We start from the raw sequence: 25,686 nt of genomic DNA, 5'->3' as shown, positions 1-25,686 counted from the left end.
TATCAGCGACATTCAGTTAGATAGATGTAGTGAAGTTAGCATCAACAGGGTGCTTTAGCCGTGATATTTTTAAAAAAATTATAATGGTCACATAGAATACCAGACCGCAGGTTTGTAAATTTTTACAAAAAATAAAACCGTGTATTTAATTTAGCATGTATATATTGCTTCTATGTATATAATAATTCGTTTCGTTTAAAACAGTCAGATTTAGAACTACTGCCACTGACTGCACCGGAAGTCTATTTATATAATGGCGCCACAAAGAATTTTTTTTTTTGATGTGTTCTAAAAGTGTTCCGCTAATTCAGGAATCTAATGAATCTGTCTTTATTTTTCTGAAATCGTGCTTAATTATTATTAGCTAATCGGCGCTACACCGTTGTTCAAATACTTATAATTGCAAGAAACCCACGACTAGGACCAGCAGGTAAGAATCTGTCTTGATTTTATAGTAATACCCGGTTGCAATTATTGGCCGCCATCTTTGATTTTTATAGACGTTCGGGCAAAAGGAGAAATGTATATCCAGACATGGACTATAGCTAGATACTAACTTTTGTGTTAGTTGTTTAGTTGAAATGTAATCTTATTTCTGTAAAAGAAAAAAAACAACAACAAACAAATCAGCCTTTTTTTATATCAATGTCATCAATGTGTAGGCCTAATATTAGACTTTCAATGATTCAGAAGTTTCTCTACAGTTTCCTTATATTTTTTTTCCAGTCATTGATGTTAGCATGTACTACACAAAGAAAAACATGTTGACAAATACGTAAGACGATATGAACATCAACTAAAAAGATATGTAATGTGATTCAGCTGCAAGGTGATATATGCATATATGCAGCATAGATAATTAAAACTTCTATTCAAGTTAAACCAACTGTATCTATTTATTTAAGTCTTACGTCGAGCTGAATACATTTTATGATTTATTGTCATCTATTGGTGGTTAACAGTGTGTAACTAAAAACTAAAATTGGATCTTATTATTGCCAATGATATAATGTACATGTAATAGCAAGTGTATATATATTTTCTGTTCAGTCTGTACACAGTAACATATCTGAGAACCATATTATTATCATTTCTGCCCAAGGCTCCCTGTGCCTTATAGTTAGCAGTGATACAAGGCAATTACCAATTTTCCATGTTCTTGGCCTGAAGAAATAAAATAATAAAAGTCAAGTTTTTATTATTATGCAAGTGGAAAAATACAATTATTCATAGTATGATTTGAATAAATACAACTGATATGAAGTTGGAATTATTATTTGTCTAAGATGACTGGGCATTTACAAATTGAAATAGCTACTCTTCATCAAGAAAATACATGAATATTTTTCCCAATTCACCTGGATTTTATTGTAGGTCTTTGTACGTGAAATAGCTTTATTTAACGTCCGCTACCACCGAAGTGATATTGCAGAAAATTAACAAATTCGGATTCCCTTTTAAAGGAAATTGACTGCACTATCGCTGGATTGTATTATATAGGTCATGTCAGTTTTTTTCAAAATGGCGCCCAGAACACAAAACAAACATTGCAATTCAAGGCGGACTGGTGTCGAGGCTGTATCCTAAGAATGATTTTTTGAATATTTAATCACACAGAAACACAAGTATGCACATGCAGTTATGATATAATATTAAATTAGCTTACCTCAAATACCTCGAAATATACTGTTTGGTCAGTTTGTCCGCCCGTCATATTTCTATTAGTCACACATCCTTCGGCCAATTAAAATGGACGTATATTTTGTTTTAACCGAAACGAAAAATTTGCGTTATAAATAGTAAACGAGCTTGATTGACCGACCACTGCTAATGTTTTTTCGTGAACGGTATAACCGCAATCAACACACGGCCGCCATTCTCGATAATTGACAACTCACGTTTTTCCTCATCCACCAAAGAACCGTTAGGTTTCTTTGAACATACTGTAATAACATTGGGATTATCAGTTAATCAGCTTTAATTATCCCGCTTTGATCGTTGCCATTTCTTATATTTTCCACAAAAAAACTTTGTGCCTTGTACGCACTAATTTATCAATTGGTATTGCCATCTACGACAAGCATGTCAACGTGCAACTCACGGATTATCGTTAACAATTTCTAGGGGCTTGTAAAAAAAGATTGCATGTCTTTTAAATATTTATTTTGTTTTTTGTGTAGGTCATTTTCAAATAAATTCATCAGCATATTATTCGTTTTAAATAAATATAAAACTTTTATGAGAAACGATGATTATCAAAGAACCGTAAGTGCAACTAATGTTTTATCGTTTGGTTGAGCCTTTTACTAACCACGTGTTTCATGTTAATAAATATTTTCTTTCGTGTTTTGTTTGAATTGGCCTATTTCTAATAAATTATCCCGAGTCCCAAACGTCGTTAACCCGAGTCCCAAACGACGTATACCAAAGTCCCAAACGTCGTATACCCGAGTCCCAAATGTCGTGGTCATATTTTTTTGAGTCCCAAATGACGCGAGTCCCAAATGACATGAGTCCCAAATGACATGTAATCAACCTAGAGTTGTTGTTAGTGTTTGTCGGATAGATCCTTTATACTTACTGGCGCTAGGTAATTTCGAGGCTAATATTGTTCAATTTTATTTGAATGATTTGCTTGCGCGTACCGTAGGAGTGTATTAGAAACAGTGTTCGCGCAGGTTCGAGAACGGCTGAAGAACATGAAAACACTTTCATGAGTCTCGAACATGAGAGAACGGTATCCATGGTAACAAGATGAATTAAATTTATACAATCTGCTACGATAACTTGTTTAGTATTTACTTCGCTATTAAGCATAATTTTGATAAATTATGACACCGTTTTACTCCTTTTCAATTCTTTGGATGACGATTACATCACCTTTTGATACGCCCTCGTCCGTAGGTTTGTCCGTCGTCTACAGAACTGATTATTTTGAAATTGATATGTTGTTTATTTTAATGAGATGAATCCTATTTAATTTCAATAATTTCTGTTAGTTTCTTCTGGAGTTATGGCCCTTGTTTCACTTTGTGAAATTCATTTGAATCTTTTAAATTAGTGAAACGAAGACGTCTATTAAATTTCTGCGATTTCTGTGAATTATGTCTAGAGTTGTGGCCCTTGTTTCACTTTTTCGAACCTTGTGAACGCGCGAACAACAAAATTATCATCCGATTTGTATGAAAATTGTATGCATTATTTAAATTAGTAAAACACAAAACAAAAAAATTTGTCAAATTTCAACAATTAAGGCCCTTGTTTCAGTTTGTAGAACCTTTGTAAACCCACAAACGACGAAAATTATAATCTTGTATGAAATTTTCTTGTAAATGCCCACATTACCTACAAAAGAATGAATATGCGACAATCCCTGTTGACTGCGCAAACGATTAAACTGCTGTGGGCATATGTTTCGTTGCCTGGCAACCTAACTTACTTGATGTTATACTGGCCACATACTACATCCAATTTTCGAACGGTATTAAACTTTTAAATTAATAAATGCACCCATGATGCTGTTTTCTCAGCAGTTATCGATGCGTCGACCTTTGTAAACCCACAAACGACGAAAATTATAATCTTGTATGAAACTTTCTTGTAAATGCCCACATTACCTACAAAAGAATGAATATGCGACAATCCCTGTTGACTGCGCAAACGATTAAACTGCTGTGGGCATATGTTTCGTTGCCTGGCAACCTAACTTACTTGATGTTATACTGGCCACATACTACATCCAATTTTCGAACGGTATTAAACTTTTAAATTAATAAATGCACCCATGATGCTGTTTTCTCAGCAGTTATCGATACGTCGACCATGTTTGTTCTCCCTCACACCAGCTATGAGGTAGTGTGGGATTTGAGAACGGGAATGTGTTCGTGAACGCATTCCAGACTGCCCAAGTCCGACAAGAACCCATTCTCCGTCCGTTCTCTGCACCGGAACACTGTTTCGAATACACCCTAGGGGTATTTAGCAAAAGGAGGAAACCGGAGGACCCGGAGAAAACCCACATGGCTGGACAGGCGACCCTATTCCTAGTCACATTCAAGTGGGGAATCACATAATAATGGCCTATTTCAAAAAAGATATTTGCATATAAAGAAAGTAGGCCTACAGCCTCTTTCAAATGTGATATTTGCATATAAAGAAAGTACAAACTTAAATCGTCAGTGCTGGATAAACTAGCCAAAGGATTTGGCTGAATCAATTGGCGCTAAACTTCACCTAGTTTATCCACTGACATACGCCCGAATCAAACATGTTTGATATATTTGGCTGACTTGTATTTGAGTGGTGTGTCCGCTTCGCCGAAGCATTCGTCTGATTTTAGAATTCATTAGCCAATCACCACTCATTCATATCGAGTGGGTATCACAAACTAGCAGTCGAACTGTGACACGGGTGCTACAGCCAACAAATTCCAACTACCATACTATCGGCTTAAATGCACGCCAATGGGACCTCAGGTTTTGTGTTCCATTGAAACGACTAGAAATGAAATGAAATGGGGTTTAACGTCCTACTGTTTTGCTCCGAACTGGGCTAATGAAGACAGGCATACACCACACAGTGTGCTATGAGGGAAATTTTGCCCGGACAGCGGCACTGCGGTGTATCGAATTCCAACTGTCAAGCGATCTTTTACGTGCACGCCAACGTGTACAAGGGACCTCGTTTTTTTCATTTCATCCGAATGACTAGACAGCTGTCCTTGCCAGGCCCTCCGTCCTGCATCACTGACAAGGGGGAACCACGCCGGGAAATCTGGGTGAACTTTCTCGGCCAATGCAGGGATCGAACACCCGACCTCCAGGCTAGCGAGCCAGCGTCTTACCCACTTAGCCACCATGACGACTAGGCAGGGAATCCATGCTGAAAAATTCAAATGAGCTTTCTCGGTCAACACTGGGAGCGAACCCGCAACCTCCCGGGTACCAAGCCAGTGCCTTACACACTAAGCCACATGGCTCTCTTCTAATTACTGTGACAGTCCAGTCACATGACAAACAAGGGTTATTAAAACAGATTTTCAAGGCTTGGGTAAGATCGTCGGGATTCAAATGGTTTTAGATATCACACAGTTTGTATATGGTAAGGCATCTTAAACAGTTTATTACATGTCACATATTCATATTTTTCAGTTTCCATATTAGATGCCATAGCAAATCAAAGATCATATAATAAAATAAGTCAAAAAACCCAAATATGGAAAAAGAAAGAGCTGAAGAAATGGTGATTTGAGCACCTATGCTTTCTCATAGGTGTTTTTGGAGGGTGAGTGTTCAATTCTAATAGAAAAGATTGTTGTTATGGTATTTTAGAATCTCACCATAATGTGTTTGGCACAATATATCCCGGTTGGAGCTGATGTGACATAAACCTCCATTTCATTTTATTGTTTTGAAATTTAAAATTCAGTTTAGTATAGTAAATTTGTACACGTACATGTATGTGCACAAACAGAATCTTACTTATGTCCAGATACATGTAGATATGACTGTCTCATCTGTGGGGGACCACGGTGGCCAAGTGGGTTAGACACTGGCTCGCATATTTTAAGGTCGCGGGTTTGCAGTTAGACATTGCAGTACGGAGGACTGGGCTAATGAAGTTGGGCATATGCCATACAGTGTGCTACGAGAGAAATTTTGCCGGGTACCGTGACCCTAAGGCCTTCTCTTGTATCAAATTCTAACTGCCAGGGGATCTTTTACATGCACGCCACTGTATACACGGGACCACGTTTTTTTTGTTCAATCTGAACGACTAAACAGCTGTCCTTGTAAGGCCCTCCGTACTGCATCGTCTTACTGCAAACCCGCGACCTTAAAATATACAAACCAGTGTCTAACCCACTTGGTCACCATGGGTCCCCACAGATGAGATAGTTATATCTACATGTATCTGGACATAAGTAAGATGTGGGCATAATGTAGATCAAATATACCCAGATTTACAAAAAACCTTGACCTACATTAAGGTGACTTTCCCTTGCTTATGAAATGAAATAGGGTTTAATATCCTACTTTTCTGTGTTATTATGGTGATTCTGCCCTACAACCTACTCTTATATCAAATATTTCAACTGTCAAGGGTTGTTTAAAGGGAACCCAGGAGGGCCGAATGGTTAACACACGCACATTGGATCAGAAGGGTCTGTCATTGAGTCAGATAATTCAATTGTCTTTAAAGTAAACGCAGTGGGGGTAGTTTCAATTCTGGGCTTATACCCAATTATCCCTTGCCATGTCCTACACTACTGACGTGTGGGAACTATGTCGGAAAATCCAGTTGAAATTTCTCGGCCAATGCACTCACTGAACCACAGTGGCTCCTCCTTGCTTTTGACTTGTGATTATTTATATATATTTTGTACATATTATTTAATGTTTGCGATTTTCTCTGATATTTTTTTATTTTTCAATCCTGTAATCTTGATACTTTGCTCCTTTTATGTACAAAATATTCATTTTGTTTGTTGTTTTTTTTTAATGAGGAAAAGGTTCTACATCATTTTATTACTCCTGCAAAATAGTGCATTTTTCTTTTGTTAGTTTCCTGTGTATGCTAGTTATTTCTAGATGCCTCACAAATCACTTGTAATATGACTTTGTAGCACTTTTCAGTTTCTGAAAGTATTTCAATTTAGTGCATAATTAATCTAATTAGGGCTTGGTTTGGATGTTATTAAATTTAGATATATTTGAATTATATATTTTTGGGGTATGGGGTAGGGATCTTTCTTTTCTCAGTTCTTGTTTTCGGGTAAAGAAAAAATTAAATAGCTATTTTGTATTTTGTGATGTGGGGGAAGGGGGGCAAAGTATAACAAAATTTTTATTAGTATTAGAATTATATCTCTGTTTTCTGTTAACATTTCAAATGATGTCTATTTAGTTTTGATTTGGTGGTGTTAATTTACTTTTTCCTATCATTTTATGAATAAATGATAATTTAACAAATAAAATTATTGTTACCTCATTTATCAAACTTTACAGGTTAAACAGAGCAAAAGGGATGGGGGCTGCATGGGAAAGATTGCTAAATTGAGGGAAAATAAAACACAAGTTTTTGTTGGTGGTTATACACAAGTTTTTATGAAACCACACAAGTTTCAGAAATTTCAACACAAGTTTCAGAAATTTCAACACAAGTTTCAACACAAGTATTGTGTAGATTTTCACACAAGTTTCAACACAAGTTTGTGTTGTTTGGTAAATTTTAACACAGGTCTTGTGTTGTTTCAACATTTAACACAAGTTTGTGTTGTTTCAACACAAGTTTGTGTTGTTAAATAGAGACACCTAACTTGTGTTGAAAACAACACAAGTTCGTGTTGTTTCAACACAAGTTTTTTTTCAGTGTAGGTAACCAGGAGAATAGCTTATCCAACACTAAACCCCTTGTTACATACTAACAGACTTATCCAACACTAAACCCCTTGTTGCATACTAACAGACTTATCCAACAATAAACCCTTTGTTACTTACAAACAGACTTATCTAACACTAAACCCCTTGTTACATACTAACAGACTTATCCAACACTAAACCCTTTGTTACTTACAAACAGACTTATCTAACATTCAACCCCTTGTTATATACTAACAGATTTATCTAAGTGAAATATATAGGTTATCTCATTAAAACTCTGTGTGGCTAATGGAGTGGACAAAACATTAAAGATGATGGGGAAACAATCATGAACTAATTCACTTTACATACAAACAATTTCTACACATTGTTGTACATTGTGTATCTAATTTCTTTGATGTTTTCAACTGATGCCGCCATATGTTTTATTTCTCTTTCCTCCTTCTGTCTATCATTACTATTCTTATTGTGGAGGTCAAAGGTCGGAATTGATCAATGTCAATCTGTTTCTTCCTTCTATCATTGCTGTTCTTACTGTGGGGTCATTCTGTCTACCTGAATCTTTCCGCTATGTTGCAGTGAGTAAGCCATTAGCTCGCTAACCTGCAGGTTCTGTGTTTGTTCCTCTGCATGGTCAGGAGAGTTCATCGGGTTTTCCGGCGTGCCCCCCCCCCCTCCTTGTCAGTGGCGGAGGACAGAGGGCCTGGCAAGAGACAACGTATAGTCGTTCGGATGGGACCAACACTCGAGGTTCCGAGTACACATTGACATGCACGTAAAAGAACTCTTTACATTTGGAATTCGATATAAGAGTACGCCTTTAGCGCCGTTGTCCGGGCAAAATTTCTCTTGTGGCACACTTTATGGCGTATGCTCGTCTTCATTGGCCCAGTCGGAGCAGAACAGTAGCCCATTAAACTACATTTTATTTCATTTCATTTGTTTATTAAAGATCAGCTCATATGATCACGTGACTTACAGAATTACAGTAAACCTGCTAACATTTGATACCACTCCCGTATGTTACCTTTATTCTCATTAAAAGGATCTAACACTCAATAATGTGCCTCGGGCATAAAACACGACGGATGCCTTTACGTAGTTGAAATGTAACTTTTACTATGTTAAGTAGGGTCCGTCATTAGCAGAACAAAAAAAATGTCCGTTTTCCCACAGCCTTCTCTTCAAAGGGTCACCATAATCGTGATCCTGCACCGTGGGCCTGCTGAGATGACGATTGTGGCGGGTGTCGTGGTCCGGTAATTTGGACCTACTGAGATATAGATATTGGAGGGGGGGTGTAATATGGTAATGTGGCCTTCATTAGCCCAGTCGGAGCATAACAGTAGGACATTAAACCCCATTTCATTTCATTTCTTGTTTTAGACGGTATGGCCCATTCCTAACCATTGTCAGGCATTATAGCACTGGTAACATATCTTCTCACCAAGTTTGTTATGACTTAAACTTTTTCACAAAGTATTGACTCACCTATTGTTAGCCACAAAGAATGGCTGAGTATACTAAGCTGTCGAATGTGTTCATTTTTAGTTAGGATTCGACGTCTACTGTTTACCCTTGTAAACTTCCATTTAAACTTTAACTTGCTCGAATAAACAATAAAACTTCAACAGTATCTCAAATATTGAAATTAAAGTAGCTAAGTCTCTAACTCAATATCATCCAAAATCTTCAACATTGAAAACACGAATTATTTATCAATTTAAATCATCAACATTGATGTTGTTATCTTACCGGGAAAAGACTGGCTTATGCTATCCAATAATTAAGACAAAATAAACATTTTACCAATCGTGTACCATGGTGCATTTCAGCGCCATTCGTAACAAGGGACTCGTAGAACGGGGCTAGATATATTCTACAAATCATGTCAAACGGTGACTTCATATACTTATCTGGAGAGCATGCGCAATAAATACTATCGGTATAGAGTGGAATATCCAGACGCTAGAGATTGCCATTCGATTGAGACTTCTGGCGTATTTCGCCGAACATATTAACTGATTAGAAATTACAGTAAAAACGGAAACGATTGAATGTAAATCAGTTTATATACATTCACATTATATTATTATATGCGTAGCGACCCATTTGTGTCAATTTCTCGGTCCCAAATATTAGCGATTTAGCTCCTTTAACTAATGCTAGTTAGGACGATAGGATTGTCCCTATTGAGTCCACGATCTGGTACGTGCAGATGCGTTCGGATACGTTTCGATACGATCAACACGATTGCTATGACTGACCTCAGTATTCATATAAGACCTGACAGGATCACCACGATTACTCCGTGATTAAAACCACAATTTCAATCGTAGAGCGAATCGTGATAGAGGGAACCTAGCATTAGTAAAATAGCGATGTTTCAGACCATGGAGGCCCTAGCAATTGGAACCCTTTTCAAAGTATTCAATACCCTTTACATTATACACGACACACTTCTACGGAATACAATTAGCGTTTATTACTGAGCAATGTTTCAACTAAGCTTCTCTACTTTTTGTACCTTAAAGATGCAATATTCAAGAGGTTAATCTGCCTATTGCAGGTCTTTTTTAGGCCTTAAATGTTATATAAATTATAAATTAGACATTTATTAACATGACAAGACCATAATTAACCCTCTAGCCAATGGGATTTTAAGTAGATTAGAAAAGTTCGGCTATTTAATGGTTTAATTTAAAAATGGAGAAGCGAGGCTAAGTACGGTGGTTACGATAATAAACGATCAATGATCAAATGTAATTTGAATGAAATTTTCATTATATTCATTTTGCATTATCTATTTTTGAACTATTATAGCAAGAACGGGGTCAACTCTCTATCTGGATCTTACAGTTTACCATTTACATTAATTTCAAAATAATGTAAAGTTTCATGAATACACAATTTCTGATTTGTGAATCCATAAAATTGTACATATGTTACTATGTTCAATTACTAAATGGCTATTAAAGAGATTACATTCTAGTTTGAATATGTAGGGGGGTCACGTGGCTAAGTGGGTAAGACGCCGGCTCGCTAGCCTGGAGGTCGGGTGTTTGATCCCTACATTGGCCGAGAAAGTTCATCCAGATATTCCGGCGTGGTTCCCCCTTGTCAGTGATGCAGGACCGAGGGCCTGACAATGACAGCTGTCTAATCGTTCGGATGGGACGAAAACCGAGGTCCTGTGTACACATTGGGGTGCACGTAAAATATCCCTTGACAGTTGGAATTCGATATAAGAGTAGGCCGTAGCGCCGCTGTCAGGGCAAAATTTCCCTCGTGGCACACTGTATGGCGTATGACCGTCTTCATTAACCCAGTTCGGAGCAGAACAGTAGGACGTTAAAACCCATTTCATTTCATTTCTAGTTCGAATAAGTATTCTTCTACACTGCTGGTATTGACATTCATCGTTTTAAGAAAATGTGTAATAGTTATTCTGCAATTACAGACAAGGTCCTCCAATAGCCCTTTCTTGTCTATTGTATGAGATCATGGGGGATTCTAACTTGCACCGTCTGTCTTTGATCAATTCGTGTTAATTGAGTACAACGGACTATAATATACCTTGGCATCGTTCCATATGAAGAAACAGATGGTATGGGTTATAGTACCTGATTTTACAGTTGATCATTCTGTCTCATATAGTATAATAATATACTAAATACTAACAGTACATCACCTCGTCTTATATAGTACTAGCAGGATACCCGGCTTCGCTCGGGGGTCATAACTCCGAAACCGGAAGTGGTAGACTAACGCCACCTGGCCTATGTTACTCCCCGGTCCGAGCTACCCCTATACCCCAAATTTCAGACTCGGGGCAGACCTAGTGTAGCCGCCAACCCCGAAACCGGAAGTGGTAGACTAACGCCACCTTGCCTATGTTACTCCCCGGTCCGAGCTAACCCTATACCCCAAATTTCAGACTCGGGGCAGACCTAGTGTAGCCGCCAACCCAGAACAGACCGGCTTCGCTGGGGGGTCATAACTCCGAAACCGGAAGTGGTAGACTAACGCCATCTGGCCTATGTTACTCCCCGGTCCGAGCTACCCCTATACCCCAAATTTCAGACTCGGGGCAGATGTAGCCGCCAACCCCGAACAGACAGACTTCGCTCGGGGGTCATAACTCCGAAACCGGAAGTGGTAGACTAACGCCACCTGGCCTATGTTACTCCCCGGTCCGAGCTACCCCTATACCTCAAATTTCAGACTCGGGGCAGACCTAGTGTAGCCGCCAACCCCGAACAGACCGGCTTCCTGGGGTCATAACTCCGAAACCGGAAGTGTTAGACTAACGCCACCTGGCCTATGTTACTCCCCGGTCCGAGCTACCCCTATACCCCAAATTTCAGACTCGGGGCAGACCTAGTGTAGCCGCCAACCCCGAACAGACAGACTTTGCTCGGGGATCATAACTCCGAAACCGGAAGTGGTAGACTAACGCCACCTGGCCTATGTTACTGCCCGGTCCGAGCTAACCCTATACCCCAAATTTCAGACTCGGGGCAGACCTAGTGTAGCCGCCAACCCCGAACAGACTGGCTTCACTCGGGGGTCATAACTCCGAAACCGGAAGTGGTAGACTAACGCCATCTGGCCTATGTTACTCCCCGGTCCGAGCTACCCCTATACCCCAAATTTCAGACTCGGGACAGATGTAGCCGCCAACCCCGAACAGACAGACTTGGCTCGGGGGTCATAACTCCGAAACCGGAAGTGGTAGACTAACGCCACCTGGCCTATGTTACTCCCCGGTCCGAGCTATCCCTATACCCCAAATTTCAGACTCGGGGCAGACCTAGTGTAGCCGCCAACCCCGAACAGACCGGCTTTGCTCGGGGGTCATAACTCCGAAACCGGAAGTGGTAGACTAACGCCACCTGGCCTATGTTACTCCTCGGTCCGAGCTACTTGTATACCCCAAATTTCAGACTCGGGGCAGACCTAGTGTAGCCGCCAGTCCCAAACAGACAGACAGACAGACAGACAGACGACAGTCACAAATATATATATATAGATTATAATATACTAATACTAACAGTTGACCACTTATACTTTTAGTAGATCACTTAGTCTAATACTAACAGTCTAATACTAAGAGTACACCACATTATACTAAATACTAACACTAGATTACTTAGTTTAATACTTAACAGTTATTCCCCGGTTGTACGTGACAAGGAGTAGAGTCGCCTGTCCAACCTCGTGGGTTTTCTCCGGGTCCTCCGGTTTCCTCCCACTGCTAAAGACCACTACGCGCAAGCGAATTAATGAAATAAAAAAAAATAAACCATATGACCTAGTTTGTGTCGAGTGGACGTTAAACCCCATTTTTCTCTCTCTCACATAACACTTACTTTAATACTAATAGTTGATCACTAATAGTTGGCTGTATTTTTTAAATCTATAAATGGCTCTAAAAGCACATATTAATGTAATGAGTGTATATAAAGTGATTTATATTCAATTTATAAAAAAAAACCTGTAACTTCTAAACAATTATGTTCGGTGAAATATATAAACGCCCAAACTGAAAATGACAGTCGCTTGCGCCTGCTTCGTCCATTTTTTTATTATTATTTTATCATTTGTGAATCAGCCATTACTATTTACTGTCGCATTGTAATTTAGGATATGTTTTTCTTTGTTCATTGATTTTTTTTAACCCGAAACCATATGGTACACGACTCGTGTACCATATTTTAAAACATTCAGTGTGTCTTAAATATTGGATATTAGGATCCCACATTTTCACGGCAACATAACAACATCAATATGGATTGAAATGGACCAATATTGAATTCTAATTTGTGTTTTTAATTCGAAATATTCAGGAAATATTGAGTTAGAGACTTAGCTCCTTTAACAGTTGATCACTCAGTCTTGTATAATATTAAAATATTTATTCTAATATAAGATCGCTTGGTTTTATATAGTATTAAAATATCCCCACACTAACAGTTGACCACTTAATCTAACACTAATAATTGAGGTCCAATTCGCCCGAGGCCCAAATTCACCCGGCGCCCAAATTCGCCTTGGGCCCAATTCACCTGAAACATTCAGGGGTTATGCTGGTTAATTTGAAATCACATATTTGATACCAGGTCTATCGCGGTGACGAAGCGTAATGGGCGAACACACACGCATACATCTTTGATTTTATTTATAAAGATAATACATTAACAGTTGATCGCTTAGTCTTATACAAATATTTAATCCCGGTTGTACGTGACAAGGAGTAGGGTCGCCTGTCCAACCTCGTGGGTTTTCTCCGGGTCCTCCGGTTTCCTCCTGAACCTGCTGTTTAGATTTATAATTATCACTAGAAATTTCACTCCAGGCACAATCGCACTACAAAAATATCTAAAGCCTAGCTCACAACTTTCGTGTTTGACATGCATTGGTCGTAGGGTTCGGTAGTTCGCACACCAACCGCAAGAAACCGGTTGAAAATTTTGAACGTACAAGACAAAAGTCACTACGGTCAGTCTGCGATCTTCTACGACGCCGAACGCACGCATGTGACGCGTAAGTCTCAAGTACGGGTTTACTAAACGTTTCGTTGCAGACTGCCCGTAAGTAGCACGTATTGCGGGTTGTAAGCTAGACTTTAATTAGAACTTATTCAAGTATTAGAAGAAATGATCAATTTGCCCTTCAAACTGCGAGTTTGGAAGTGAGGGTGTTAAATAAAATACTTGAAACTTTCAGCAAGACGATAAACTATTCTTGTTGATTACCTAGACGGTTTGAAGTAGCACGTGTCAGATTCCTGTAACATCTGCACGACTAAATATACCAATAACGGTGTAAGTCTGTATAGATCTGGCACTGTGGTTTTATAAACCCACACACTCCTTGTGAAAAAAAGAAGCACAACTCGCTACAAGAAGTCAATTATTTCAAGAGATTTTTTTATAAAATGTCGAATCATACCAGTAGGCAAAGTTATATTATATTTAGGTTTAGAAATGAAATGGGGAAATGATGAATGATTCGTCCGGCGAACGAACGGTTATAATGAAGTAGTGCCTTAATCACCGAGAGAGAAATTTGGTTGAACGTCCACTCGACACAAACTAGGTCATTTCCGGACTGAAACAATGTTCAGTTTTATTTCAATAATTCGCTTGCGCTATGGGACTTTAGCTGTGACAAGAAACCAGAGGACCCACAGAAAACCCACGAGGTTGGACATGCGACCGTGATCCTTGTCAAGTACAAATGCATACGTAAAACCATACGGCCAAGGGTTAAAAAGCATTTATGAGTTCTTGAAATATACGAAACAACGCAGGAATTGATGTAATTGATGTAATAAAATACAACGTTTCTGGAATAGACCCGTTCTCCGACCTGTAGCGCATTCCTGCTGCATGATCATGGCTCAAGGCTGTGGACCAATGAGGTTCCACATTCACGGTTCGGGATAGGATCATCAATAATCATTCAGGGATTCCAGAGTTAGAGTTTTGGATAGGATTATCAAGTCTTTTAATGAACTATTTGAAAGATATGCAGATGTAGCCAAACATATATTTTGTTTAATGTTATTCATCTCTTTGAACTTCATAGCTCAAAGGTAGAGCCTCTAAAGGAGGGGATGGCAAATTACTTTTATTTTGTACCGAAAATATATCTACATCATCATGTATATAAATAATATTGCACGTGCGGTATTCAATACACCCCACAAAACAAACACTGCACTCCAGAAGAAAGTATCCATGCAAATATGTGCAAAAAATTTTCCCAACAAAAAATGCTGGAACCTCAGCCACGCAACATCTTCTCGTGTTCATTATATAAATAAATTCCAAGTGCAGTACATTATTTGAGAGAGTCTGAGAAAAAAAATGGCCGACAGCTGTTAAACGGGTGATGTTTATATACTCTTTATATTACTTAATCGCACATGAACGCGCGTTTTGTTTTCTACGCGAGATTGATAGGATTAAATATCTGGCTCCATGATGTATCACCTGTCCAGCTTCAACTCGAGTTGTATTAAAACTATAAATGAGATTTTTTTTCTTCTTTGATTGGCATTTAGTAATGGAACAGATTGACAAAGGGTACAATTTTATGGATACACAATTACTCAGTTTCGACGAGTTTCCGTTGTGTAAGTTTAGTTGTAAATGGCCCCCTAATCAACGTTTTTAAGTTTTAATTGTATTTGATTGTTATTTTTGTTGCATATTCTGTATATATTTGCCTACTATTCACATACCTGTATCATTTGCTTGATAAAGAAGAGAGTATCCTCGTCAAAACGTCACTTAGTATTAAACTCAGTAATTGTGTATCCATAAAATTGTACCAGAGTGTTGAGATTGTTTTCTGCTAAGAATAACGAATTGTTTATCAGGGAGCCAAGATGTTCCAGTGGGTTGGACGTTGGCTCGCTAACTCGACGTCCCGTGTTCGATCCGTGGGTTGCTCGAGAAAGTGCATTGGGATTTTCAAGCGTGGTGTAGGACGGAGGGCCTGGTAACGGACAAGGTATAGTCGTTTGGATGGGACGACAAAACTGAGATCCCATGGACCTATTGACGTGTACGTAAAAGAACCCTTGACAACATGGCACACTGCATGTCATATGCCCGTCTTCATTAGCCCAGTAAGAGCAGAACACTAGGACGTTAAACCCCATTTAATTTTCATTTCCATTTTTATGAAACTGGAGATATATTTTAGGTTACAAACTTACAATAGCCCATGCTATTCTCCTTATCACGTACAACCGGGAAATCGAAACTACCCCAGTTGACTCAATGACAAACCTTATGATAGCATGCGGTAACAATTCCGCCATCCAACCCCCGCGTCATTTAGAAAACGTTCAAAAATATACTAGACCGAAAAGTAATGTATTCTTTTCGTTATTGGATGGCACATGAACGCGCGTTTTGTTTTCTACTATAGAGAATGATAGGAATAGATATATGGTTTCCAGACGCACGCATCACCTGCCCGGCTTAACCTAGTCGTACGCAACGTATATTTCACCTTTTTTCGCTAACTTACACGTTCGAGGTATCCGGGACAGTTTGTAGTTCCCATGGTGCGGGACTTTGAGGCGTTGTACCTACCGTCGGCTTTCTCCAAGCAGGATAGTGCCATACTTACCGTCGTGCAGGAGTGTAAGGCGTTATACCTACCGTCGGCAGTTCCGCCAAGCAGGATGGTGCCATACTTGTCGTGCAGAAGTGTGAGGCATTGTACCAACGTCGGCTTCCCCCAAGCAGGATCGTGCCATACGTACCGTCGTGCCGGAGTGTGAGGCGTTGTACCTACCGGCGCTAGTTTCCCAAAGAAGGGCGGTGCCATACTTACTGTCGTGCAAACCCACATGCATGCTAGGCTAACGCCGTACATGTCATCTTCAAAACCCCCTTACCCCACAACCAGTGCCCTACCAGTGCCCTACCTACCGAGGTATGAACTAACTCTTGACATATGGAGCCAAGCACACGACTCTCGGGTCGCAAGTGTGCTTAAAATATCTCATCAACCATAAGTTGAGATGGTTCAAACAAATAAGCTACATTCCATTACAAAGGAAAACTTGGCTACGGTAGGTAAGGGTTCCCTGGATAATTAGCGTTAAATAAACGCGCTAGAGTAGATAACAACATGCCAAAGCATGGCTGAAATACCCTGTCGGTCGCAACGTCTTTTCTGCAGTATATCCAAGTAATTGGGTCAACTGGACGACCGGGGCTTCCATCTGCCAAGATGTAAATGTTACTAGGTCGCCACTGGTAATCGTTGAATCTCGACTTGTAGAAATCTCTCTAGATACCTATTGTATCTTGTTTCTGGCTTTATACACGTAGTAAGTAAAGGCTTGTACATAGCCCTGAAGCCGAATGATCTTGGCAAATATGTAAATGTAATTAAAATATTGATTTTTCCATTCAAAATCTTAGTAGTTTTGGTATATATATATATGATATATATTGTCGATTTCAGTTCTTCTCAGAGATACGTGAAAGTATTTGTATCTAGCATAGAGTTTCAGTCAGTGATGTTGGATTACCCCAGGGATCAGTACTTGGACCCTCTCTGTTCATACAGTAGGTATCAAACTCGTGATACGGCCCTAGGTCGTTGTAAATACAGTTCGGTGGACAGATAGTTAGTGTTAACTGGGTTGGAGGAATGACCAACATAGAGGTGCCCCGGGGTTCGTTTCTGGGGGCCCCGTCAGTTCAAGCTAAGAGCCGGTATTTAAATTATCTGAGACGAATCTAGTGGGCTGCAGATGCCTAAAAACAAATAGTCCGGTGAACAACAGATGTAACTCAAGGGTCAGTACCAGGGTCTCTTCAATTCACGGAGCGGAACAGTATCTAAATTGCATCAGTATATGGTCGAAGTGAATTGAATATATGGCCTATAGTTTGTTGGCTTGAGTAGCTACAATTAATGCGTCAGCACAGAAATCGTTAGATTCAGGGTTAGCACCATCGTATGAGACGAGCAAAGGTTATTTTTTAATACACGATGCGATGTGTTTGTAATAACCTCGCAAATGTATGACACGACCTTAACGTATTGTAGATAGAGTATGGAAGTCTTAATATAACTCTTCTTATCTCATCTTATGTTCCTCTCTTTATTTCCTAGATCGACAGCGAATGAAGACAAAAGAATGCCGACTTCCCGCTTAGTGCGTTAGCAATCAACTTTGACATTAAACAATCACCCGACAAGCATCTCATCATGACGTCACACGTTGGCTGCGTGTCGTCTGCGCGTTGATCGAGCCGGCATTTTATTTACGTTTCTTGCCAGTTGGAGAAAGTCGAGATCAACCAGATACGATCATAATGCAAAAATCATTCACGCAAAAGTCTTGATAACGGAGTATTTACTGTACGTTCTTCGACAGCAGATGGCCTAGGAGAACGTGTCTAAAATAGAATTATTAGCTATCAATGACCAATTTTAGACTGCAGTATGGTCATATTCGGCGCTCAGCTTATTTTTACATTTACAAAAACAAAATATTCTTTGAATGTCTGAGATATCTATAGCCTTTTTATATGTTTTATTTAAAATTTGGCAAACTGATCAGAACTGTTTTTATATCTGGCGTGTTTTGCACGTGTTCTGCAGGGGTGGGATATTCGGCCTAAGCATAGATTAATTGTGGAATTTGGGAGTCGATTTGAGTTTATTTAACGAATCAATATGTTGACCATTTTTAACTATGCCCTTCTCGCCTTTAAAAAAAGACAAAGTTCATTTTCGCCCTTTCGTCTGCATTTTACACTTGTTCAAAATCTCCAGATGGTCTCATTTTCGGAAGGGTATCATCACGGTAGCTAAGTGGGTAAGACGCTGGCTCGCTAGTCTGGAGGTTGGGTGTTCGATCCCTGCATTGGCCGAGAAAGTTCATCCAGATTTTCTGGCGTGGTTGTCCCCCTTGTCAGTGGTGCAGGACAGAGGGGCTGACAAGAACAGCTGTTTAGTCGTTCGGGTGGTACGAAATACCGAGGTCCCGTGTACACATTGGCGTGCACGTAAAAGATCCCTTGTCAGTTGGAATTCGATATAAGACCTACCGTAGTGCTGCTGTCCGGGCTATATTTCCCTCATAGCACACTTCATTAGCCCAGTTCGAAGCACAACAGTAGGACGTTAAACCCCATTTCATTTATTTTTATTTCATTGTCGGAATTTCTTATTGTCAACTTAGTAAATACTATATTCCTGAAGCATCGAGTTCTCTCCTTCAAAACAAGAAGGCGAGAAAAAAATTGTCAGTGGCCAATTCTTCCCTTTCTTTACACGGAAGCCACTCTCTCGCTAACTTGGAGCTCCAGTGATCGATCGATTCATGTGTTGACCGAGGAAGTTCATCGGGATTTTCCAGCGTGGTTCTTCTTATCAGTGGTGTAGGACGGAGGGTATGGCATGGGACAATGTATTTTTGTTCGGATTGTACGAAAAGCCCGTAAAAGATCCCTTGGCAGTTGGAATTCAAATAAGAGTAGGCTTTAGTGCCGGTATCTGTGCAATATCCCCCATAGCACACTGTATGACGTATGCCCGTCTTCATTAGCCCAGTTCGGAGCAGAACACTAGGACGTTAAACCCCATTTCATTTCATTTCCGTCCAACTTTTGGACGCATATACTGGACATTTCTGAAAATTATAATTCCAATTTGTTATAGTGTCAGGATTTACTTTGTAATTATAACAATGCCAAGGAATCTGATCTGATCAATTCGGAATAATATTAATGGAATGATAATAACATATAGGTTTCATCAAACTGGGTCTACAGTAATAAAAACCTTCTAACTTCTGGACGCAGATCTGAAGACGTCACTGAAATGTGAACGGTCAATTTCAATTGGCTCTAGCGTCAGAAGTTACCTTTGAACAGTAACAATGCAGACGAATGGTGAAATTCATGATATTCGCGCATTCCATGAGAAAAATAAAATGAAATGGGGTTTAACGTTCTACTGTTCTGCTCCTACTGAGCTAATGATAAGGGCATACGCCGTGTACCCATGAGAAAATAAAATAGCTTCTGTACTTCCGGTTACGTAATTGCGTTGTATATTTTGTCTGTGCATGGTTGTCTTGAAACTATATAAACTAAAGGGTTGATTTATTTACATAAATTAACTAAATGAACCGCCATCTGTATCCACTCTGTATATTTATAAACACCGTCGTTAAACACAGCTGACGGCAGGTAAAACACAACGTGCCTTCATTCTTTCCTTTGACTGATAGCACGAAATCTTCCCATAATTTGAAATCTGGCCGGTCTGTAATGATAACTTTTGAATCATGACTCAACGAGAGGTAGATTGAATAAACTTTCTGGAATGAAAACCAATCGCTTTTACGATCTTCAGAAACAAAACCACTTTATTTCATTCAGCAGGCAATATCATATTCGTTGGGGGGGGGGGGGGGTATACATGTGGATCTAGATTTTTCGAAAAAAGAGGTGTAGAAGGGATGGGATTCGGTGCGAGAAAATCGTTTAAGCATATAAGTTGAAGCATATAAATCCGCTGCTGTTGTTGGTGGGGGGTGGGGGGGGGCTGGGTGTGAACTATGAATATAACCAAACATGACGTAATCGCCGCCATATTAGAATTATGACGTCATATAAAAAATTGCAATTGACCAAGGAACAGGCAAGCCAAGTTGCATGTCGATCGTACTTCAACTGGCAGATTCCAAATGTCCGTGGTTCTTTTACGTGCACGCGAATATGTTCACGGGACCTCGGTTTTTGGTACAATCCTAACGACTAAACGTTGTTCTTTGCCAGACCCCACATCCTGCACTACTAATAAGGGGGAAACACGCCGGATTATCCTAATGAACGAACGAACGCGGGGCCTCCAGGTTTGCGAACCACCGTGGCTCCCTGTTTAAAAAAGCCCCCCCCCCCCCCCCACACACACACCATTAGATAATCATTGAATGTAAGTAAATGAGTAGAATATAATATCTATCTTTACAGTTGGTAGCATGTTTTAACCAGGTGTGGGGATATATCTTAGTATGTCTAATTTCCCTTTATAGCTCTCAATAACACGGCTATACCGTCAGTATATTGACCCTAGTGACGTCATCAGTTGTTACAGGCATCAAGCCACATATACTTGACAGATGTAGTCGTTTGTCAGGTAAAAAGATTATTAATAATATAAATACTGTACGTAATAAATCAGAGAGAGAGAGAGAGAGAGAGAGAGCGAGAGAGAGAGAGAGAGAGGGGGGATAAATACTGTACGTAACAAACACTAGCATTTGCGCAGTGTTCTTTATTCTAGATGGAGGAAATCTACCCGATTGTACACGAGTGTTGAATCGTACCCATGGCAATTGTATAGGGTGGGTGGAGTCGTAGAGTTGTCTGAATTACAGGCTATTACACGGGGGTGGGGGTGGGGTCGGGGTGGGGGGTCTGAGGCTATTTGTCCGGATATTTTCTTTTTTCACCCGAATTTTCAGAATGAATCAATCATTAACTAAAACGAGCTATTTCATTTTACAATTATTCAATTATATTTCTATGATATAAGGTCTCATTCTCTGATGTTTGCGCCCGAAAAACGGAATTACATTTCCCGAAAAATGAATGGTTTTATATTTACTGAATCTGGCTGCAGATCTCCCCAGTCCCGCACACCTATATCACTCTTTACACGCCTAACCGTGCATTATAAAATTTACAATACATGTAGTCCGTTTAACATAATCTATTTCTTAGAAATACGAAACCTTCCTCGTCAGTGATACGTACACAATAAACTTGATATACAAATAGATCATACGATAAAACTAGGGGCGGATCCCAAGCGGACATTTCAGAATTTTCTATAAAATAGTGCAAACTATTTACATTTCTCCAACTTTTTTCTGTATTGTCATAGCAGAAAAGATACACCCATGTTCTGTAAGTATTAACGGCAATCCACTGGTATTGTAAATAGTTATTGAACAGTTTGAATCGTTTGAGAAAAAACATCTTAGATTTCTTCCAAAGGTCGATTGATAATTGTTATTTATTCAGTTTCCTCGATACACAAAACAGTATCCACAAAATATGGAGTCATTTTAATTTTAAATGGAACCTAGAAGATGTGCCCCCCCCCCCCGTTCAGCTACATTAAAAAAACAACACTTTTATGCGAAAAGTGTGACGGTCGTGTCCTTTATCATCAGATGGTGGGATGGGACGGGCATTCAATCAAAGCACGAGATAATGATATAGACATATGTGATATCACAATTAATGCTTTGCGTCACTGAAATTAATTCCTATTAATTCATAATAAAAAATGACGTCAAACTGGGTGTTTGATTTCTCTCTTTAAAAAGCTCAGTGTATATGAATGCCTGTGTAATAATTTGGACACCATAATAGCATATAGCATTGTAAACTGTCAAATGTCCTGAACAGGAATCTGGGAAACCCCCTCCTGAAAAATTCCTGGATCCGCCCCTGTGGTGTTCATATTGAATTTTATTACTTAATCTTTTAACAAATTAATCTGGAGAGTTGGGACGCCTCCGCCCCTCCCTAAAAGAAAAGACGTATGATATAATATCATTATTTTAATCCAAGCTTAACCCCGGGTCTGCTATTTAAATACCTGTCATATCTATATACACGTTTTTTATAGGTCATCCATTATACAGGTATGCATACATGTATTATTGAGTTGCTGTAGAGACACCCAAGATGGCGTCTAATCATAAACACTCCTGTTCGATTTGTTTGGATGATTTTACACAACCCAAGATACTTCCATGTTTTCACACTTTTTGTCAAGACTGTCTGGATGGTCATATCAAGGTACATACTCATCTCAACAAGTTCAACTGCCCAATTTGCAGAACAGAGACGGAAGTTCCCAAGGGTGGAGCCAGTGGATTTACAACAAATTTCTACATCGAAGACATCGACAATCAACAGACATGTCCAAAGCATAAGAAATTGTTGTTAGACTTGTATTGCCGTGATTGTTCAACACCTATTTGCTATAAATGTAATGTGATTGGCCATGAAAATCACAAGAAAGCTGACCTGGACGAAGTCGGCATAGAAGCTAGAGAAAAGCTGGCAACATTGAAACAGAAATTAGAAAAGGAGGTTAAAGAAATACTGTCATTTACTCATACTTTAACCAAAGAAATAACCAATATCAACAATTCAGCTGCTAGAGCCTGCGATGATGTTGATAAACAAGTGAAGAAGATCTGTAGTGCAGCGATAAAACAGGGCGAGGATGTAAAACAGGAAGTCATTAAAATACGAGATGAAGAATGTGAAAAGCTCCGGAAATTACAGGAAGAGTTCAACAAATTCGAAAATCAACTCCAGACCAGTGTACAATGTTCCGATGATGCTTTAAAGAGGGAGGCTACCATTCCAGTTCTAGATATTTTACACAAAGTCCAAACATTAGCAGATCACCACGCATCTAGAAGTCTCGATTATCCGGAAATACGATATCCAGATTTCCCAATGGTAGACATTGACCACCAGTCTTTAAAACAACAGCTGGGAGATTTACATGCGATTATCACAGGAACTTTAACATCCACATTTGATACGAGTTTAATGAAAGTAGAAAAATCTTACTACAGTAATGATGCTGAAATATTCGGATTGACGTGGTATTTAGAAATCGATTACCACGAAGGTAGACTGGATATTATTTTATATCTAAGGAATCCAGCAGAAATCAATAAGGACTTTGACATAGAAAGCAGTACAATAAAACTGATAAACAAAACAGATCAGAACAAGTCTGTTGTGAAAACAGACAACATCACTCCACATGAATTTAGATATAAAAAGAGTGGAATGGTTTGTTTCTGGTATGATATAATTAAACCTAACATCTTACTAAAAAAAGACAACCATTTTGTGGACGAAGAGAACACGTGTATACTACAGACAACCATTAAAATAAACCACCATATGAAGACACACGAATAACTTTACCACGTGGACTATGATGACTTGATCAGTGTATATTTATGATGTTGACCAGGACAAAATAATCTTTCTAGAAAATAACTTGCGTAGATAATGGTAAACTAATCATTTCAGAAATTGATATGATCATATTTGAAAATGAATTTTTTTAGAATGTATTCATAATGCTAATGATTAATGTGATTGTTCTGGAAAATGGATTATTGTAATTGTTAAATTGTAATATTCTGATTCCTACTTGAGAGAACTCAATCAATTCATATGGATGACACTTTTCCCATAAAGACGTTGAAGATGTTGTATATGTAACAAGTAATAGTGAAAATGATTTTCATACTGAAGGGGTTCCCTATTCATGATCACTAGCTGAATGTACAATTTGGCTTAACACAATTCACACAAACTAGATCATTTCGGGACTAACATATGGTTCAATTTTTATTTCAATAATTCGCTTGAGCGCAGGGATCTTTAGCTATAGGAGGAAATAGGCGCACCTGGAAAAAACACACGAGGTTCGACAGGCGTAACCATTCGGCCATCCAACCCCCTTTAAATAAGACTATTTCCACTTAACAAAATGGTTAATGTTAGGACATATTTGGGTAAACGTAGTTCCCTTGTCTTTAAGGGGTCAATTTAGGGTTATGGTTTTGAACGATCCACAAATTATTAAATTAAATACGGCGTACAGTTTGGGGCTGGACTGAACGAGACTATAACAATGACAAAGCATGTCGACGAGGAGCAGTGTTTAAGCTGCAGGTATAGCAATCTGATAAAAATACAGATCTATATTTTGTTTCGTTTTTTTATACTGTCGATGGCCTACACTACATGAAGATCTGACCGGTTGTTGTGATAGGTCACGTCAGAGGTCATTTAAGCGGCTTTCGACCATATGACGTCAGACATTTGATTAACCAATCACCATTGATGTTACTAGTGGATTACCCACAGTTCCGTGCAAAATACGCCTAAAGCTCGACTTTTAATTTCATTATGTTGTAAGTGTGTGTGCACACTAAGTTCACAACAAAATAGCAGGGTAATGACTTTGTGTGACTTTTAACAAGGTCGTCTCCTGTCTGATAGTGTCGCGGTTATCTCCCTTTTATTTTGGTCAATAAAGTACACGCGCCAAGTGGCATGTTTTGTTTCCGGCGTTGCATCATGACTCAACGAGAGGTAGATTGAACAAACTTTCTGGAATGAAAACTAATCGCTTTTACGATCTTCAGAAACAAAAGCACTTTATTTCATTCAGGAGGCAATATCATATTCGCTAGAAGGGGGGGGGGGTGTACACTTGTAGATCTAAATTTTTCGAAAAAAGTGGTGTAGAAGGGATGGGATTCGTTGCGGGAAAATCGTTTAAGCCTATAAGTTGAATATAAATCCGCTGCTGTTGTTGGTCATCACGGCCATATTAGAATTATGACGTCATATAAAAAATTGCAATTGACCAAGGAACAGGCAAGCCAAGTTGCATGTCGATCGTACTTCAACTGGCAGATTCCAAATGTCCGTGGTTCTTTTACGTGCACGCGAATATGTTCACGGGACCTCGGTTTTTGGTACAATCCTAACGACTAAACGTTGTTCTTTGCCAGACCCCACGTCCTGCACTACTAATAAGGGGGAACCACGCCGGTTTATCCTAATGAATGAACGAACGCGGGGCCTCCAGGTTAGCGAACCACCTCGGCTCCCTGTTTAACCCCCCCCCCCCCCCACACACACACACACCATTAGATAATGGTAGCATGTTTTAACCAGGTGTGGGG

General features: G+C 39.3%; 1 protein-coding gene across 1 annotated transcript; it reads left to right on the top strand.

Moving 5' to 3' along the window:
* The first annotated feature begins 22,627 nt into the window (after nt 1-22,627).
* On the top strand, nt 22,628-24,638 carry LOC126824398 (tripartite motif-containing protein 2). The gene has a single exon (XM_050553619.2). The coding sequence runs from the start codon at nt 22,637-22,639 to the stop codon at nt 23,897-23,899; it is 1,263 nt and encodes a 420-aa protein (XP_050409576.2). The 5' UTR covers nt 22,628-22,636; the 3' UTR covers nt 23,900-24,638.
* The last annotated feature ends 1,048 nt before the right edge of the window (nt 24,639-25,686 follow it).

The sequence above is a fragment of the Patella vulgata genome, chromosome 6 (genome assembly GCF_932274485.2).
Source record: "Patella vulgata chromosome 6, xgPatVulg1.2, whole genome shotgun sequence".
NCBI lineage: Eukaryota > Metazoa > Mollusca > Gastropoda > Patellidae > Patella > Patella vulgata.
The sequence above is the reverse complement of the archived record's forward strand: the minus strand, read 5'-3'. Positions and strand labels throughout refer to the sequence as shown.

Coding starts and splice junctions, on each gene's coding strand:
- LOC126824398 (XM_050553619.2), top strand. CDS start 22,637: ATGGCGTCTAATCATAAACACTCCTGTTCGATTTGTTTGGATGATTTT.